Here is a 20,639-nt window from a genome sequence, read left to right as displayed (position 1 = left end):
ACACAGCAGGAAGCAATGACTGAAGAATGATCTTCTGCAATCCCAGATTTTCTCATTTAGTTTGTGATTCCACTGTGTGGCATTAACAGCCTTATTAAACAATATTGCACACAGTATTAAACTGGGAGTCAAAGCCTTTGTTACTCTGAATGCTTAAGCTTTTTGCTGTTTAAAATTATACAGTTCTCAAAAAGCAAGAGTAACTGTAGGAACTGATTTACTATGAAGTCTGTATTTTCTGCATTCTGTGTTCCTGTATCATAAGACTCTGTACTTGGTGAAGAAACCCTTAATAGTGCACAGCATACTAGGAGGAAACCCATTCATGTTATATGATTTTCTAGAGCTGCATCTGCACTGCAGAAATAATTTGATACAGCTTTAACTGTCATGGCTAAATGCTGTGGAATTCTGGTACTTAAAGTTGTTTGAGGCACCAGCACTTTGGGCAGAGAGTCCTTAGGATGAAGCTACAGCATTTCAAGAAGTGTCAAGCAGTTATTTCTCCAGTGCAGATGCTCCCTAAAGCCATTAGAATACTCAATGTCACTGTTAAAATCAATGTTAACATTTGATTTTAATTTGTGAATGACATGCTCATATAACAATATGTTTTGTCTTGAAACCCAACAGGTTCTTCCTTTGTTGGGACCAGGAGATAGAAGTTCTATAACAGAATTATTTTGTAATTTGCACTGTGCCAAAAGGGTAGTCCCTTTCATGTGTAAATCATTCCAAAGTTTCCACATAGTTTTGGCAGCACTTGAGCTATGTTGTCAGCTCCTCTCTTTGAGTTAATATGGTTCCTTCCTATTCTACTCAGCTGTGATGTTTGCGAGTTTGTGTTTGTCATGGGAGCCTTCAAACACAGTTCTCCCTGAAAACACCAATGCGTAGTGTATGGACTGGGTTTGACCAAAGAACTAAGTGACCTTGTAGGTGTGACACAGTCCTAATGCTGTTTTAATATGGAGCATTTTGTGCCATTATTGTGTGAAGGGAGCTGGTAACTGCATTGTTCAGCCATTATTCAGATGTTTATATTCCCTTTTTAAAAAGGCAACCACCACACAGTATTATACAAGTAAGAAACAAGTCACAGTCCTTTTCATGCACAAGCATTTCTTCATCAGGATTATAAGAAGTCTATAGTATGTGAGGCTCCTGCTAACCTCACTGTTAAAAATTGTGGTTTGTATGCAGTTTTTGAGGTTGCGTGATATAGTCATATGAATGTTGGACTAGGATTCTAAAAGCCCACTGCGTTACTTTGGGCAAATTGCACTCTCTCAGTCTTGGAGGAAGACTATGGCAAACCTCGTTTGAATAAAGGTTTCTGAGAAAACTCTAATATAGACAGTGAGGCCATAAGTCAGAGTTGACTTGAAGGCACATAATGTCAACAACAATAATGCACTTCTTAAATGTCTTAACATTGCTAGATAATTTATATCTGGGAGGAAATTATGTCATATCTCCATCTCACATTGACATTGTCCATCCCCAAAATGTGGTCACTTCTGGCAGAGTAGTGAAGCATGGTATAGACTCCTTAGATAGTTGTGCCTATTCAGGGTTTATCCAGTACTATTTAACACAATGGCTGACTATGGTTTGGTGGACAGTGCAGCTCATGAACAGCTTGATTCACTTCACTCTGTATGTAAACACCAGTAGTAAATAGTGTATTGTTATAATGGCTCTCCCACCCAATTTTGTATTATGTATCTCTTTAAGATGTCATTCTTTCTTCTCCCTGTGTTACTTGCTTTAGGTATTGCTCATCGAGACCTAAAACCTGAAAACATATTGTGTGAATCTCCCACTAAGGTACTACATACTTTGTCATTCCTCTTTTTTTATTACTTTTGCAAGGTAGTGTTCATGAATGTAATGTGGTGTCCTCCCCCTTTTTTCTTCTTCCACCATTTTAGGTGTCCCCAGTGAGAATATGTGACTTTGACCTTGGAAGTGGTGTAAAACTCAACAGTGCATGTACCCCAATTACTACTCCTGAGCTGACTACTCCAGTATGTAGACTCTGCTGTGTTCTGTGGGAAAGTGGAGCTAAGGGAGGAAGATGGGCAACTTATTAACTCACCTGTGTATTAGGGGGTCATGTTGCATGGCAAACTATGACATTTCAGCCATGTTTCAGCATGCAGTCATCACTTCTGCTCCGTATTTTTAGTAAAATGCATCTGAATACTCACAGTAATTGGGGTTTTATAATTATATGAGCAGACTTCCATCACCTTCAAAACTGCATCATCAGAGTTTGAGAGGCTATAATTTCTTCTGTCCCTAGTCCTAGAAGGTCTGTGGCTCACAGAGTCTGGTTTCAAAGGAGGACTTTTGTAAGTGTGTTTATCTCTCTCATAGTCTATCTCTTTCTTTCTCAAAATAGGAATGACATTCACACATCTGTGGTCAGGTTTATATGATCAAACAGTGCATCTATAATGTAGAAATAATGCATTTGACCCCACTTCAAATGCTGTAGTTCCATCCTCTGGAATCCTGGGATTTGTAGTTTTACAAGGTCTTTAGCCTTCTCTGCCAAAGAGTGCTGATGCCTCACTAAACTCCAGGATTTTGTATGTATCCATGGCAGTTAAAGTGGTGTCAAACTGCATTATTTCTACAGTGTAGATGCACCCAAGCCTGATTCCCATTACCTTTTCAATCGGATCACAAATTGGTTTGAACCGGTTCAAATGACTCTGGTTCCCACTTGAATTGATTCACTTAAGCAATTTGGAGAAGGAGGCCATGTGCTAGACCCACTTAACCTGTGGTTTTTTGATGCTGATGTTTTCTGTGTCTTTTTGGATAAATTGATTCTGTGCAAGTGTGAACCAGATGCGAATCAGAATCAATTTAAATTTGCCCTTCGACTGGCTGGAGCGGGTCCATTTTGAACTGATTCATTTGTGAATGTGAATCACAAGTGTGTTATTTTACAGGGAGAATATGTGATTGGGGTAAATGTAGTGGAAACCATGCTCCACTGTCGAATTGATCCATCAATTTGGATCCTAAACTGCTTGTTTTTGTAAGTGGAAATAAGGCCCTAGAGTGCTGCCCAAAGGATTTTTGGTCCCATAGCTAGGATATGTGATATTGGCTTAATAGTTTATGCTGAGGAAGAAGTTAATGTCACATAGGAAACGGCTATATGGGAAATCAAAGCACTAGTTATTCTAGCCGATTGTGGCCTACAATGATTGGGAGCAGCTGTTCAGTCTTTAAACATCAGTCTTTTCCAGTGTTCCCTGGAGATGTCAGGGATTGAACCTTTTGCCTGCAAAACATGTTCTGCCACTAGAACATGGCCTTTCTCCAATTCAAGCCTAGGGCTCTATTTAATTAGCAGGCATGTGTGGCTTTCAAGCTACAATATAGTGTTATATGAGAGGCAGGTTAACTAATGATTTAGATTACTGCTATGATAAATCTTCCCAATTCATTTTAGGGTAATATTGATTCTTAGGTTTCTTGAAAACTGGCTGCAAAATGAATTTGCTTAAACTGAAAACCATTCACTTCCTTAGTACTAAATAATGTATGTATTAATAAAACACCATCCATGTGCTTGAATCAAAAGTAACAAGAACAAAGACCCAGAGGAGATGGCAATCTTAAATTTGTAAAGGAGGCAAAAGTTGGGTGGGAAGGATTAGAAGCAAAGGTAAATGGTGAGCATCTCTGTGCATATGAAGTTAACACACACTTGAGCTTGTTTTTTATGCAAGATACAAGCCAAAGGACTGTTCTATGAATGATTCTAGATTTCAAAGAAGTAGGATTTCATGGAAGAGAGATGTATAATCAAATTATTCTAAAAGGCAGTTCTATATATAAGGGACAGTGATCCATTTAAGGGAATAAAAGACTTGAGGGTGACCAAATGCAGTATACAGAAGCAAAAGTTCACATATCTCAAGCCTACAAGCAGGTCAGTTGTTCCTGCTGTGAATCCTGGAGTGTACTTACACTGTAGAAATACTACATTTAAACTGTAGTTTAAGTGCCATGGCTCTGTCTTACAGAATCCAGGGATTTTGTAATTTTGTGAGGCACCAGTACTTTTTGGCAGAGAAGGGTAAAGATCTTGTAAAACTACAAATCCCAGGATTCCATAGGACAGAGCTACAATACTTAAAGTGGTATTAAACACCATTATTTCTACATTGTAGATGCACACACTCTCCTAGATTTCCCCTTCCCCTTGTTCTTTTCATTCTCTTAGACCTGTACCTGGGAGACATAACAGTTGTTTCTCCCTCTGCCTCTGTTCCTGCACTCTTTTCTGTTTCTCAACAGTGCTACTGGTACAAGGTACCATGGGGAAATGTAGCTCTGTGTTTTTCCTAAGACTCAAATTTGCAGCACATAGCATGCTGTTTTTTAAACATATTTGTTATTAATTTTAACATTATTAAAAATTTCAATACAATATAATTTAAGACGTGTGTGTGTGTGTGTGTGTGTGTGTGTGTGTGTGTGTGTATAAAATCATATTTTGTCCATCTATTCATCTATATATCATACATTACCAAAAAAAGTTAACTTTAAGTCTATTACTTCCTTACTTTATTTCCAATTCTGTATATCCCTTTACTATTTCATACTTTCTAACACATCTTTGTTCTAATGTCTCTAGGTGATAACAAGTGCATTCATAACCTCATAATTCATCTGTTTTTCCCCACAGCATCTTAGTTAATCCCTATAAACCAAAACAGCCCTTCATTTTACCTTCATCTTTATCCATTAATTCATTCTAAAGTAACTGCTCAATCGAAAATTATTCTTGTAAAACTTCCCTTCATATGGAACAATAATTTACCATGTTTTCTCACCAATAATCATCATTATTCATATTTAGCAAATCCATCTTGGGATCTGCACTTGGCATACTGTTGTGATGCAGCATTTTAGGTACTAGAAAGACAGAGGCTTGATTGTAATGATTGTACGCCACTATGATACAGTACCAGCCCAGCCTCAAATTTGGAAGGGCTCATCTAATTTTGAAACAAGGCAGTTCAAATAGAAACCAGAGTTTAAATTAATTAGAAGTAGATGTTTTAAAGAAGCTTTAAGAGGTGTTTGCCCTAGCCTTGTGTGGGGTTTTCAGCCCCTAGAATTTGACGCTCAGAGACCTGAAATTACAATGCTCCTTGTGTTTTGAAATTATATTTTGTGTTTGATACAAATGTCACAAGATCAACCCTTCTTTACAATGCAGGAATAGTTTAAAATTGTATGCTTGCTCAAGTACTGCATATTGAAAGACCTAAGAATTAAAATTCTTCTTGCTTTCATTAGCTTCTACATAATACTTGCTGTTGCCCAGCAACTCTACAGTAGTGTATTGCCAGGCTTGTGGGAGGCAAACCAATAATCCCATCCTTCTTTGCATGGAGTTGAATTTTGCCAGGAGTTGAAAGTCCTTGGCTTTAAATAGGTTGAATTATCTTATGAGCATAGATTGTTGTGTGAGCATGAATTAAATTTACATATCTTTCTTCTTAGTGTTAGTCTGTCTTTGCCCACCTTAAACATCAATGATTTGCACTGGGCTGCATTTCAAGAGTGTTATGTGGCTTGTATATGTGGGAATATGGATGATTACACAACAACTCTGTGCTGTTGGGGAGTACCTTTTATTTTCCAGCAGCCAAAATTCAGTTAGGGAACGATCTGGAAGCTATGTCACCAGGAGGGACTAAAACAAACTGAGCAGGTCCAAGGTGTAAATCTTACCAGTTTCTCCTTATGCTACAAATTTCAAGCATGCAGAGCCTTCCAGGACAAACAAAAACAAAAGCTCCTGTTCCATGTAGAGACCCCCAGATAATCTGGGATAACTGCAAACCAGCTCCTTATGACCTTTAAATTGCTTGTTATCCCCAATTTGAGCACAGATAACCAGCAGGTTGGAGAACCTTTATGGGCTGAAGGTTTCTCCACTGCTGTAGTCAAATTAATACTGAGTGGTTAATTTTCTTCTGACTATCATCTCATTATATGCCCACTGACTGGCAGTTAACTTTGCCTTGGGCTTCCTGGACTTCGTGTTTAAAATTATCAGCAGGAGTACACCCTATGCTGGATTTATACTCTTTCAGGTTTATGTGAGAAGGACAGTTATTTGAGAAACAGAGGTGGTTTGGGCAATATAATAACATTCTGAACAGATAAGGCTGAAAAGATCTATTGAAATTAACCTGAAACAAGTTTTATCTCAAAAAGCAAGCATAGAAATGTGTAGTATGCATTGGTTTTTGCTGTGTCCTGAATGTGTCTTTGAAAAAAAACACCCTAGGGATTTATTAATGTTTCTCTTTCCTTCTCAGTTACTAATAATAGGATTTATTTATAATAATAGGATTTATTTATATACCACCCAATCACTGGGAATCTGAGCAGTTTACAACAGAGGGAATAATAGACGGTTGATTTTAAATGTAACCGTTCTTTCTAACATGCCTTTCTATTGGTGTCTTGCTAGTGTGGTTCTGCAGAGTACATGGCCCCTGAGGTGGTGGAAGTGTTCACAGAGGAAGCCACATTCTATGACAAGCGCTGTGACCTGTGGAGCTTGGGTGTGATTTTGTACATCATGCTAAGTGGCTACCCACCTTTTGTGGGGAACTGTGGCACAGACTGTGGCTGGGACAGGGGAGAAGTCTGCAAAGTTTGTCAGGTAAATAGATAAATGTGACATATTCCTCTGGTATCAGTAGCATACAAAGCAAGTGAGATTGAGCTCTGTCAAAAAAACGAACAAACAAAAAAACTTCCAGCAATCATCTGAGGCATGCTTCTGACTGGAAGAGTGAGGGGTATGGGTGCGACCATATAACCTGATCAGTGTGCTGTCTCAGATCCCAGTTTCATTCTGCTTAGAACTGTGATCTTGTATTTCTTTTCTATATTCACCAGTTTCATTTATATCCTACCTTTTATACTTTGAACTTAAGGTGTTGCACATGTCTTTTGCCCTTTCCACTTTATTTTCACAACCTAACCTTGTGAAGTAGGTTAGGCTGATTTAAGTTGCCCTGTACATCTCATGGCTCCATAGAGACTACTGGAGCTTTGATCTCTGAATCCTACTACAATACTGGCTTGGCTCTCCTATATGTCAGGCTATATTCCAAGAATTGTTATATCTTTTTATATCAATTGTATGTAATGCATAAGTGAAAAAAGGGGATACCTCAAACTGGAAAATAGATTTCACTACTGTACTCCAGTATGAACTGTGCATGCTCATGATAGATGGGAAGATGACATTATGTCCAGTCTTCAAAAATGGCTTGTCTAAATATGGCTTTTATGTTGTTCCCTTCAAGACAAGAGGAAGGGTAATCCAAAGTTGTAATGGCAATGTTACCAAATTTCTTCGATGTTGAAAAAAGTGAAAAGTTAATATTTTAATTCTGAGCTTTTGGCTTCTAAAGAAAATGAATATATATATTTATGTTGTTACTAGAACAAACTCTTTGAGAGTATACAGGAAGGCAAATATGAATTTCCTGAGAAGGACTGGTCTCGTATCTCAGATGATGCCAAAGATCTTATCTCGAAGTTGTTAGTTCGTGATGCCAAAGAAAGGCTTAGTGCTGCTCAGGTTCTACAGCATCCATGGGTACAAGGTGTAAGTAGTGCCTCTTTAAGCCTTCATTATTTTTTATATAGAGCCATCAGTGTGTACAGTGTGTCATAAAGACACATGTTCCTGAGCAAAAAATTACCTTTGCTTTAGAGCTGGGTGGCATCTGCAAAGGGAGCAGAGACCACTTGTCACCCCTGTGGCCCCTCTTCTGCCTCCCCCGAGCTGTATCATTGCATTTCAGTATGCTGGGAGTGGCAGCCTATCATTTCTGACTGGCCAGTGTCTGGGATATTCTTGAAGGAGGAGGTTGAGGCTTGGGGAGGGGCAAAGTAAACTGCTGCATTTATAGCCAATTATTAGTTTTAGCAGGTTTTGAGGTGGAAAACCTGAACATTGCCAGGAATTAAAAAAAATAGAGTTGGGAAGCTTTAATGGGTCATCAGAGGCTGAAGAAGAGGGGTTCATCACGTGAATCATCATTTCACTTGGCCTACTCCCTTAGGAAAAAAAAATCTGTCCAAAATGGAGATTCTTTAGGGTGTAAATGTGAATAGTCACCAAACCTAGTGCCATGTAATTCAATGTTTCAGTTAGTGTGGCTGCTTATAAATATCTATAAATAAATACCTTTGATCTTCCAGATGTGTTCAGCATCTAGAAACCCCAGCCAACATAACAACTGGTAAATAATTTGGGGAGTTTTAATATAAAACTCTTTAAGGGTCCAAGGTTTCTTGACCTTAGGCACAATGATTTCCTAATCCAGAAATGCCTAGTATCTCTTTCCTACCTGCAACATAAGGGTTTAAAGGCATTCATGGATCCTCAGCTTTTAAAACTGATTGGAAACATGTGGAAATTGCCCATTTGCTGGCTAGAAGACATTTGGAAGCCAAAAAAACAAAACAAAACAAAACAAACAAAAAAAACCCCACCAAACAAACAAAAAATCCTAGACACAGAAATTATCCATATGAAGTTAACAGCCCATACTTTCCCCACTTCTGTAGTAAAACCTAGCCTTTCCCCCTTCACTGCCTGTCTGTCTCTATATAACAAAACTCTATTCTGTATAGAAAGAGTTCTAGATTCTCCTATGTTGATGTTTGCTTAATGCAGAGGATGGTGCATGATTATGTTGCTGTTAAATATACATTTCTATAAACATTATATCTGCCTTGTTTGGCTATCTAATTCATTTTGAAGCTCTGCCAATCCAGCAGAGCGTGTTCAAAATAATAAAACTCGGACACCTAACAAGAATCAGATGTTTGAATGAATAAAGATTTTCTCTAAACATCCTCAACTTAACCTTGAAATGTTTCCATTATGTGCAGCATGCTTCTGAAAGAGGACTGCCTACACCACAGGTTCTTCAAAGGTAACCATTCCTGATTATCTTTTATAACCTGTTGAACGGGGTAACTGGAGAGTTGTTACAATCAAATGAAATAAATGTTCAGTGAGGAAGGGAGCAGTGAAAGCATTTATTGGAAAAACTGTGAGAGAACACTGTCTAGTCTAGAGTGCAATGATGTTTATTAAAGAGCACAGAACCTAATTTGGCTAGTTGTAAAAAACACAATGGAGAGGCAATTTCTGCCTTTCTGCTGGTGTTAACAACTGGATTTTAAGGCCAGGATCCTATAGGCTCCACTGATGGTGTGATTATGCTAGTAGATGTGAAGTGGGGAAATGAACGAGGTGGCATCATGGAAAGAAGAAAAAAGGCAGAGATAGTGGGAGGAGAAAGTTGTTGGCTGCATGTTGTGCTTTTTTCTCAAATGTCTGTACTGTCCAGACCAGACCTCCTGTGCATCTTTATCTTCATGCATCCCCATCTTCCTCATTAGTCAGGCACTCAAGAAACACCTTGCCCAGGCTGACAGCATTTGGGTGCACCTACACTGTAGAAATAATGCATTTTAATACCATTAAATAGCCACAGCTCCATCCTACAGAATCCTGGGATTTATTGATGCACCAGCACTCTTGACAGAGAAGGTTAAAGATCTTGTAAAACTACAAGCCCCAGGATTCTATAGGATGAAAAGTGGTGTCAAACTGCATTATTTTTACAAGGTAAAAAAATGCACCCTTCTCCTGCTGGTACTGTCTCTGTCCTATCTGAATTAGAAGACGGTAGAGTGCAGTAACATCCAAAATCCACAAAACAGTGATAAGTTATCACTGTTTTGTGGACATGGGATGTTATTGTACTTGGCTGTATGGTCTACACAGCTACCCCTGGATAAGTTTTCTAGGACAAGGTAAAACATAGTGGACTGTTTTGCTAATGTACAGCCCAAAGGGATCCAAGTCTCTGCCTGCATTATATCAGCTGTTTTTGTCTGTACCTCCCCAACTCCTACATCCCTTCTCCAGGAACAGCAGCACAAAGGAGCTGACCATCTTTGCTGCTGAGGCCATTGCCCTGAACCGCCAGCTCTCCCAACATGAGAATCATCTCAGTGAAGAGCAAGAGAGTCTCTCACAGGCCATGTGTTCAATGAAGCTTTCTCCTCCTTCCAGATCTCGGCTGGCCAAACGCAGAGCCATGGCCCAGGCCACAAAGAGCAGCGACTTCCAACCAGCTTCTCATATAGCCCTTTAACACCCCTGTCTATTTGCTGAAATTAGACTTGGCTTTTATATTACTATTTTAAAGGACTCAATGGTTTATCAATGTTTTTTAAAAGTTTTTAGAACAAAGTTTAGAACAAATTAACAAAGTGAAGTAATATAGAAGGAAGATTTCCTTGGAGTTTTTAAATTTGCAAATGGTAATAATAATAAGTTTTTAGATTACAGTTGGTGCTGTGGTACTGATATAACAAACCACCCAGGCTGTGTTTGCACATAGATTTCATAAACCCAAGAAAACTTCTGTCTTGTGACTATAAAAAAAGGGCTCTGAACTAACAGGTTCTTGAAGAACTTTTCAGTACTTTGGGTCTCTGCCTGCAGCTGCAGAATAACTGGTGGCCATTCTTCAGGAAACTTGGCTTACCTGCTTATTTCTTTCTTCGTTCACTATAAGATTTCAGTGAAATAGCAAAACATATGCAGAAAAAAATCTTTCCTTTATCTTTGTGTCAAGAGTGTGTGTCTTTATTAAGCTGGATCCTTGACTACAGATGTGACCAGAGCTTTGAAATTTTACTTGTTCAGCAAACCACTCTCAGAAACCTTCAGCCAGGATGGCCAGTAATGGAATTGCTTAAATTTAAGATTGTGTGGTGCCATACAAAAAAGTTTAAATGTAGTGAGCTTGCATAGTTGCAGAATTTGTTTCTAGCGTCTAATGATCTGAGGAGCATATCATCTCTTTTGACAACACAACAGGACTTCTGGTTCAGTTTGACATTTTTAAAGTGCACACCACAAATGGTCTTCTCTACCACAGTACAGGAAAAGATAATGCCATAGAGTTGGATAAACTAGCTCAGAGCTTCCTAGAGCTTGGATCAGTTTGTGCTGGGAGGAGAGAGTCTCTTGCTGGGTCATAATACTGAAGTTGGAGAAAGAAAAACCACAGGGCTGGTGTATGCCATGTTCATAGCCCAATGTAAAGACACTTTCTCATTATTAGCTATGATGTTTTCCTTTGTGTGTCTCAATCCCTCCCCACATTTCTGCATGCCAAGAGAGTTGTATTGGAGTAATCTTATACTGTACCTCAGAAGCTGTACATGAAAGCTCCATTACAGTGTATTTTGGATTTAGTAATGAGAAGACAAGTGACAGGAAAAGATTCAGATTTCATTTTTAAATGCTACATACTATTTCAACTAATGCCTTTTCAAAACCTGTGGCTTTGTTTTACAAAAGTCATTTTAAAACCAAACCAGTGAATTCAGCTTGAGCATCTTGGGAAGCCTTACTTTGCTGAAAGTGCAAAAGCTGTTCACCTCAGGAATAAAGCAAGATTTATTTAAAGTTGGTAATTTTTTGAAAATCAGTATTTGTGTTGAAGGACCAGGAGACGGGAAAAATCCAATAAGCAATTCTATAAGATGTGAATTGAGGTTATCCTAATACAGTCTGGCAGTATAGCTTCTCATGTTTGCCTTTGAATACAATGTGGGTATTTATACATTTTTAATGACTGTGCTTCATATTAGTGATGAATGTGAAGAATGACTGCTAAAAGTTTTCTATGTATTGTACCATTTGTGAAGGTAATTAATTATACTTTGGTTTTTAAATGTACTTTAAACTTTTACAGATATACTGTACTGCATAGCTAATGGTTTTTGTTTTCAAGCATTTGAAAACTCAGGAAGTAATATCCTTATGTATGTGACACATTTATTAATATTGTGTACTTTACATTAAAATTAAGTTGTTTCTAAAATGTTTTGTTTTCTTCTTCATCTGTTTAGATACACACACACACACACCTTTCTCTGTTTGAACTGTTTGACGGGGATAAGATCAAGAATATATATTTTTAATTTCAGCCACATGATGTTAGATATGGACAGTGTAAATCCTGTTGTATAGTATACCATTGAGAACAAGTAAAGTAAATAAAATTAAGATATATACAATTAATCTGAATAGAGGGTTAATTTAGACAGTTTATTTTGTAGAGATAACAATTATCTAAAAAAAAACCCTAAATATTCTGTTGAGATTATCAAGAAGTATGAGAAATAAAATGTAGATCTCCAATAGAAAATTCAGTGGAACCATAAATTTGAATACCTAGATCTAAACTGTGCAACATATTTGAATACTTTGTAGATGCAAAATTGTGTCTCACTTTCATAGAATGATTATAAGATAATCATTTATCATGAGAAGATTGTTTTTCTTGGGATTAACTTGGTGGCCTAAACCATTTGGACATATATCTTGTTAGGCTTGATTTTTTTTAAAAAAATACATGAAATCTTATGTTGGTATGCATGCTCTGGTGAAAGTGCATGAACATACCCAAACACCAAATCTGACTGGCAGAAATAATAATGTATCACTCACAAAACGTTTAGGGGGAAACATGACGATAAATTTTTGAGTGTTTTAACAAAACCTTTGCTTGGTGGCATACTTAATCAGTCATTGGGACTTTCTCCTCTTTGTAATTAATTTATTCCTGTGTGCATTTGTATGTTTATATTACCTCCATAACATACCCCCCCCCAAAAAAAATAGTATACCAATTATGCTGCTATAGCATGAGCTAAAAATTATTGAACTGGAGATAAAAATTGTGATTTTTTTCTTTTTATAATTAGGAAAGAGGAAGGATGATTGATAATTATGTTTGCTTACTTTGATACATATTATATTTTTATACTAAACCCAATGAAGATCATTTGGACATCATTCCACCTCACAGTAAATCAAGATGGCAAAGTATTGAGAGGACTGGTAGCAGAAAGGGAACACTGGAAGGAGGGGAAAGGTTTTAGTACATTTTCATGAAGTCTGTGTTGATGTCATTGTTTGTTGTTGTTGTTGTGTGCCTTCAAGTCATTTCCAATTTATGGTGACCCTAAGGTCATGGGTGTTCTTGGCAAATTTATTGAGTGGAGGTTTGCCATTGCTATCCTCTTGAGATTGAGACTGTGACTTGCCCATGGTCACCTTCTTCAAAGGTAAAAAAAAAAAATAAGCCCTCTAAATTTTCCATTGAAGACTGAGCATGTTCATCAACTTTGAACCACTAAAAACACTGTTACAACATGGAGGTAGCCACTTTGGTTGATAAGCAAAATCCACCAGTCGGTATATTTGTCGGGTAATTTAAGTTTCCTAAGACTTCAGCCTTTGGTAAGGAAACAAAAATATTGAATATCAAAAATGTCAAAGCCAAGCCTGTTAGGGTCTAAATTAGCAGAGTAGCAGAAATGTGCTCTTGTCTAACTATGCTTTCCTAAGAACTGAGACTGACTCCAAAAAAACAAACACATAGTTTGTAGTTTAAAACAAAAGTTTACGAATTGCTTTAATCTACATTTACATAGAAGCTATATCCTAATCTAGTTAGTGAATAGTTCGGGTAAAAGAAATATTTATCACGCCATCTTTACAAAGTTGACAGAGCAGGAAGATGGAAACACAACAGCTCAGTTGAAAATATTTTGAGAGAATGTCAATCCCAAAGGGGAAGTAACCAAAATAACATGGTTAGTTTGAAAGAGAGAGAGTTTGCGTACAGGAATTCCCTATCCAAGGAGGGGAAAAGAGAAAGCAAAAATCATCCAACAATATTAAATACCTTTATTAAAGCCAACTACAGTTCCTAGAAGCAAGTTTTTGAGCACTTCCATGAACTTTCATCAGGCTTGGTGGTTAAAGGTAAGGGGAGGAAGTCCAGAAATTTGGTTAGATGTTTTATTAGCTGTGTAATAATGGAGTTACACACATGATGAGAATATATAGGTTTGATAACTCATTGGTAGGTTGAGTAAGACCAGAGTTCAATTCCAAGCTTGATCATGAAACTCACTTGGTGACTGATCAAGTCACAACTTCTCAGCCTCAGGGGAAGACAATGGCAAAAGTCAGCAATGCCTGCTTAGCCTTGGAACACTGGAGTTTCACTGGAGGAAGTGGACTTTATGACTGTGTTTTCATATATTGTGATGATTTTCTGAGGAGTTATGTTCCCCCCCAACACAAAGTACAGCTACTCAGTTTTGCTTCTATTGATATGCTTAGCCTGTTTCAATATCTACGATGATCTCCAGATCTGAGAGCAAAGAGACTTCTGAAGAGACTCACTGTACAGGATGTGATGGAAACATAGTTCTTAGTAGAGGGTACTTTGTAACTTCAAATAGAGAAACAAAACTTTACTGGCTCCCCCCCCCCCATGCTTTTGTTCCCAGTTAGCCCCTAGTTATTGGAGGTATGTGGCCCAAGTGTTTCCTCCACAACATCTCAGAGCAAATGTGTAGATGCCATCACTCCAACACCATCCCTTTCCTTCCCTGATCTAAGAACCGGTAGGCTTCAAAGGTTAGCACAGCTGTTGTTTTTTTTAAATAAAAAAATATTTAAAGGTGTTACAATGTGTGCCACAACTTGTCTGTGTCCTAATTTCACCCATGTTGCACACTTGTGTTTTAATTTCAGCCATGGAAGCTAAAAACCAATTAGATGTATTGCCACCTCTTGGTTCATGTCACTTAATGTTGCTTGCATGCTTTGTGCATGCAGGTTTGTGTTTGTCTGTGTGTGAGAGAGGGAGGGGGAAGCACTTTAATCCAGCAGATAAACAGTCAAACTTGCATTCTTCTTGCAGCCCAATTCTACACTGTTTCCCTGTATGTGCTGTTCATTATCATTATCTTTTAACTGCATAATTTACCCTTTAGTGTAAACAACATTCTAGAAAAATTCTTTCCTGCTTCCTCACCTATGTTAACTAATACAAAAAGTATCTACAGAGCCTAAACCACGTGGGCATGTTTTCTCCAACAACACTAATGGGTTGTATGGTCTGTAGAAAAGATGCTGCTTTGCAGATTAGAGAAAACACAAATCCTGTGATGATGATGATGATTATTCTTATTATTTTTGAAGGCTGATGCTTTTTTTCATTCAGATGATTCCAGTGGTAAAGCACAAATATCTAATTTGGTTTCTTTAGGAACATTGCAACCATGGCAACTGAAGGCTTGACAGTTCTGAAGAAGCATATGTTAGTGCCCACTCTCTCTCAAAGCTTTCCCTACAGGTCTTGCTATGTCGTTTATTTCTTACTATTTTCTCCTAACACAATTATTGGAGGCACTGCAATCATTTGTGTTTATGTGATTAAGAAGGCAGCTCAGGCTTAAAAACAGGTTGTTTTTCTCTCTGAAGAGGTCCTTGATGGCCAAGACCTCTTCTGCCAATAGGAGCAACAATAATGAATGGACGATTAACTTACTTTAATTGGGCATATTGATAATATATTGCTTTGGACACATGGCACAACTTACTTTATGATGTCTTCAGGAGAAAGACAAGTGCCTCCATATTTAAGGAGGACCTGATCTGAATGGGAAGTGTGTCTTATCTTACAGATTAGTGCAATTGTGATGTTGTTGTTGTTTTTTTTCATTTTTATCCCTGGATACCATGTGGGGTCTTGTAGCAATTTTGTTTTAAACAGAATGTGAGAATTCAAAAGTGCTTATTGTGTCCAAAGAACCTGGCACAAGCAGATTGCCAAAGCAGATCTTCTCAGTGGTAGCACCCAATTGCTGGCACATGAACTTGCAGAGGCAGAAATAGTATTCATCTCCAAATATTTGCTTGAAAACATTTCCCTGGGAGCAAATTCACACACATAAACCACATAAGCCCTGTCTGTTTTCTTTTACACTATCACATACCTAGAATTATAACTGCACTGTCAAATATTTGTGTAAATTGTGAGTGTGTCACATGAAACAGCAGCACTAATTTCTCAAAGTGTGGCTATCTTCTTCCCCCTCTAGCAGCCCAAATCATGGGACTGTGAGTAAAAAACAATGTTAGGGAAGGGTCATATTGAGCTGAAAATGAGTGTCTGGGAAAGAGTTAAGCACCTGACAGTTTATGGTTTTATTTCTGCTAATATCTTCTGATCCCTCTCTATAGCTGCTTTCCACAAATAAAAGATAATATTGGGCCAGTTGGTCCTAACTTTTTGTATGCTTTCCTAGTTCCTCTAAGAACAATTTATGTCCAAATGCAGAATGCACCACTTTCTCTGTTGTGAATTATACATGCAGATAAGCCTCCTTTCCCCAAAGCCACAAATGGCCCATTTGTTTCAGCACATTCTAATCTGGAATGACAAGAAGGTTTAAAAAACAAATTTGCTCCTAGATTACTGTAGGGGTGGAATGAGAGAGATCAGCATACAGTAAAATCAGTAAATTATTTTTTTCCAGTGATGGCATTGTTTAGTTATCAATAAAAACAATCAGTGGGTTTTTTTTAAAAGGAAAGCAGTAGTCATCTTTCTTTTTTAAAACAAAACAACCACTAGAAGCAATATGACAGTTCACTTTTGATTGGGGATATTTGTATGTTAGCCTCATGCGTGAAGCTTTATCTCAGATACATGGAAAGTTCCATCCCCATTTTAAGGGTTTTGGGAGAAAGTGATGCAGTGTACCAAATATGTCCCTGTTCAAGCCATACAGCCTTGAGCCTCTTTCTGCTGAGATGTTAAACCCACCATAAATCCCACCAAAGGGAAGTCATTTTGCAGAGGTTTCTTCATATTTAAAAAATCCCAACACTTTAAAATAATTGCAACACTTCATTCTGTTGCAGTGTGGCTACTAAGCATGCTCCTGAAGTTTGTCTGTCATTTGCTTGCTTGTTTTTGGTGTGGAGTTTGTACTGTTGAAGATAAGGAGAGTCAGCTCTGGTTAGTACTTGGCTGGGAGACCATCAACAAATATGAAGGGCTGTAAGCTATATTTCAGAGGAAGGAACTGGCAAAACCACCTCTGAGTATTCCTTGCTTAAGAAAACCCTTGAAATTAATGAAGTCACCATAAATAGACAAATGACTTGAAGGCACATATGTGTGTGTGTTCACACACATGTCTTCAAGTTGCCTGTCAACTTATGGTGATTAATGTCTCCCCATGTTACACAGTTCTCCCTAACCCAATATCTTCCACATCTGTAGGCCTACAAGTCTTATCATTCTTGGTCATCCTGGGATATATATTTTTATTCTAGATGCTCTTTTGCAATGGACAAAATGATGATATCCCCACGCAGAAGGTAGGAGTATAACTTGGGGAGGGAGATGAGGGCAATGCCTTCCAAATAAGAATTCTGTACCCTTAAATGAATTTTTTCTGTAGTCCTCAAATTTCTAACATTCCAAAAAGTGAAAATTTAAAAAATAATTCAGTTTTTGTTCACTTCTATTAGCTGTGTTCACATTTCCTTGGTAACACTGTCTATCCTTTCTATGTATAAACTGGATTTCAAAATGCTCACGTGAAATTTTTAAGCTGCTGAAATGCTAGAAATTTGGGGGATAAAGACAAATTTTATGGGTGGACAGAATTGTTATGTGGGGACATGCTCTCATTTTGCCACGCACACACCCATAGTTATGGATAGCTCAGATGGACTTACCTTAATCTTGCTTGACTTACTGGCAAGAGACCCATTTTGAGTCATCACAGCAACCTATTTTTAGAAACAGTTGCCTGAAGGTTTGTGAATGACTTCATTAAGGACTTGATTAGATAAACAGTCTATTTTTCAGGAGCATAGTTTAGTGGAAGAAGGAGCTTAGTTTTCTTTTACTATGAGTAATGGCTTCATGGAACAACTGGACTCATTAATGGGCATCATATCCCACTTGCCACATTACAGTACTACACTCTTATAGTGCTGCTATTCCACTTTTATTGCTCTGGCTGCCTCCTGTTGCATTCTGAGGTTTGTAGTTCAGTGAGGCCTAAGAGCTCTCTGGCTGAGAATTCTAAATGCCCTCCTTAAACTGTTAATCCCAGAATGCAACAGGAAGCAGCCAGAGCAGTTGAAGTGGAATAACATTGCTATAAGAGTGTAGTGCTGTAACCTATTAATCAACAGGTAAACCTGGCAGAAGGAAGATCATGGCCTCAAATAGCCTGATTCTTTTCCTCCTCTTTGTCAAAATTTCACTTTTTAATCAGAGCCATTTTTGAATTCCTGAAAGCCAAGCTGAAAGCAAATTGGGGTGTGTGTGCATAGGGTGAATCGGGGGCAATTGGAAATCTGATTTTTGACACCAAAAGAGATATCTAAGTAAGGGGTTCCACTGTATAAGTTAGGGTTTCTGAACCCTTCCACCCCAATTTACATCCTTATAGTTTGCTTTAAACAACAAGCTGTCTGCTTCTCCTTCCATCTTGGACCTACATCTTGGACCTACACACACATGTAAAGGGGGATGGGAACCCTATCTGTTGCATGCATGCTTCCTTTGCCCTCAACAGTGGCTTGTTTCATGGTACATTGAAAAGTGGTTTCAATTAAACATGTTTAAAGCAAAATGCTCCCTTAATAATAAAGACATTTGTTTGCCATAGGACATGATTTTCTCATATTACAGTCGATCCTCCATTCTGCACAGATTCTGCATCCATAGATCATAAATAGTTTAAGATTAAGATTCATGAAACATAACAAACCTTTGGATCTAACCCAACCATCCATGCCTTGAAAATATTCTGCTCTGCACCCAGCAATCCAATTCCTTGATTTTTCCATTTTATATAAAGGACCATTTACTACACCACTGGAAGTAATGGGACTTAACCATTCACAGATTTTGGTATCCATGAGGGCTCCTGGAACAAAACCCCAGTGGATACCAAGGGCCCACTGTACGCAGAACATGCTTTGTTTTGTGACTGATCATTGGAAGGTAATGCAAGTTTAATTTGCAGGGTTGTATACCTACAACTATACATCATAAATAATTTAAGATCCATGAAACATAACAAACCTTTTGATCTAACACAATTAATTCAATGCAAGAGACTTACATATTTGTTTTCCTTTGTTATCTTAAGGTAGACCTAACCTGAAATTTCTAAAGAGATAAAGCACAAAAGTTTTGTGCAAACTTAACAGTCTTCCAATATCTTTATCTTTATCAAGACAGAATATTCATTTTGGAACCAAGTGTTCCTTACTGTTGTGATTAGCACAATTAACAAAATTAGCACTATAATAAGATTATTCTTCCTTGATTTTGCAGCTGTAGCAAGCAAGTGGCTGAGCATTAAAATTATGATTCTGGATTTAACATGCTGAGTGGAGTTTACTCATTGAGCTATCTTTAGAGATGATGTCTTATCCTGCAGAAGGCAGACCCATACCCTACAACATTTCACAGGTGAAAAAACATGTGGCCAATCATAATCAAAGTGTAGTCAAAATGGCAAAAGTTATTAATGAGGAAGAATGCACAAGCGATGAAAGACTGCAGCAGTTTGTTTTGTCTGAAGCTACTGGGATGGACAAAATTCTGCTCTACTCCTCTCATCTCCCTGGGAGATGGACTTAAGAGGAAAGCTGCCTTATCTTGCAGAGGTCAGACCATGGGTCCTTCTTGTCTATTATTATTGATGCTGGTTGCCAGTGCTGCTGCAGGATTCCAGAAAGGGACCCCAACGTTGCCTAGAAAAACGGAAATTGTTGAAAAATCAGGGGCTCTACCATTGAACTATGGCCCATCTTCAGATGTGGTTATGAAGCACATGGGGAATGGGTGGTTAAGACTCACAGATGCTCCACAGTAACACTAACCTCACGTGGTATATGTTCCAGCCCTAGGCAGTCTTGCTTCCTCTGGAGCTGGACTTGGCGAACGTATGAAAGTGATGACCTAGGGCAGTGTTTTGTTTAAAAACATGTTTTCATCCCCATCCATAGACCCATAGGTGCACAGGCATCTGCACACAGAGATATGAGCTACTGTATGAGCAAAAATTTCGGGGTGCTCAATGGGAGAATAAATCAATGCATATATAGAGCAAGGCAGAAGAGTAAATTTAGATGGGTATCTAAATTTATAAAGTCAGAAGAATACTAGCCTATTATTAGGGTCCTCTCATGTATTAATATACTGGCATAGGGAAGGGGCTCAGGACATCTGGGCGAGGGTAGGAAATTTTAACCTCACTATTATCATAAAGGAAGCAATACTCTTGAGTAGGATTTTTGGGATGAGGGTAATATTAAAGCTTTCCATCTACCCTAGCAGCCTTGGCTTGGAATGGTAAATTCCCTGTTAATTTTCATTAGTGGCATAGAAGTAGCGATACAGGCTGCTTTGTGGTTGCTGAGTCAGAAGTTAACAACAAAGGAAATACTGCCATTTGCTCTCAGCCATTGATTCTTTCTTCTTGCCTTGAGATGTCTTGGAGAACAAAAAGCAGGCAGCTCCTGGTCATGTTCATGTGCTCTCTTAGAGCTCATTCCCACTTACATTTAAACCGATTTGGGATTCACCTTCGCTCCGTGTTCGTAAATCGATTCCAAAAGGTCCATCATT

General features: G+C 38.1%; 1 protein-coding gene across 2 annotated transcripts in view; it reads left to right on the top strand.

The window, feature by feature from the left end:
- Positions 1-11,987, top strand: part of MKNK1 (MAPK interacting serine/threonine kinase 1) — a 52,640-nt gene extending 40,653 nt beyond the window's left edge. For both annotated transcript variants that reach the window (XM_042464643.1, XM_042464645.1), the window contains 6 exons: positions 1,775-1,830; positions 1,935-2,030; positions 6,521-6,715; positions 7,508-7,672; positions 8,968-9,011; positions 10,016-11,987. In XM_042464643.1, coding sequence (XP_042320577.1) covers positions 1,775-1,830; positions 1,935-2,030; positions 6,521-6,715; positions 7,508-7,672; positions 8,968-9,011; positions 10,016-10,244 — 785 coding nt within the window. In that variant the 3' untranslated portion in view covers positions 10,245-11,987. The remainder of the gene's footprint in view (positions 1-1,774; positions 1,831-1,934; positions 2,031-6,520; positions 6,716-7,507; positions 7,673-8,967; positions 9,012-10,015) is intronic.
- The last annotated feature ends 8,652 nt before the right edge of the window (positions 11,988-20,639 follow it).

The sequence above is a fragment of the Sceloporus undulatus genome, chromosome 4 (genome assembly GCF_019175285.1).
Source record: "Sceloporus undulatus isolate JIND9_A2432 ecotype Alabama chromosome 4, SceUnd_v1.1, whole genome shotgun sequence".
In the NCBI taxonomy this organism is placed as follows: Eukaryota; Metazoa; Chordata; class Lepidosauria; order Squamata; family Phrynosomatidae; genus Sceloporus; species Sceloporus undulatus.
The sequence above is the reverse complement of the archived record's forward strand: the minus strand, read 5'-3'. Positions and strand labels throughout refer to the sequence as shown.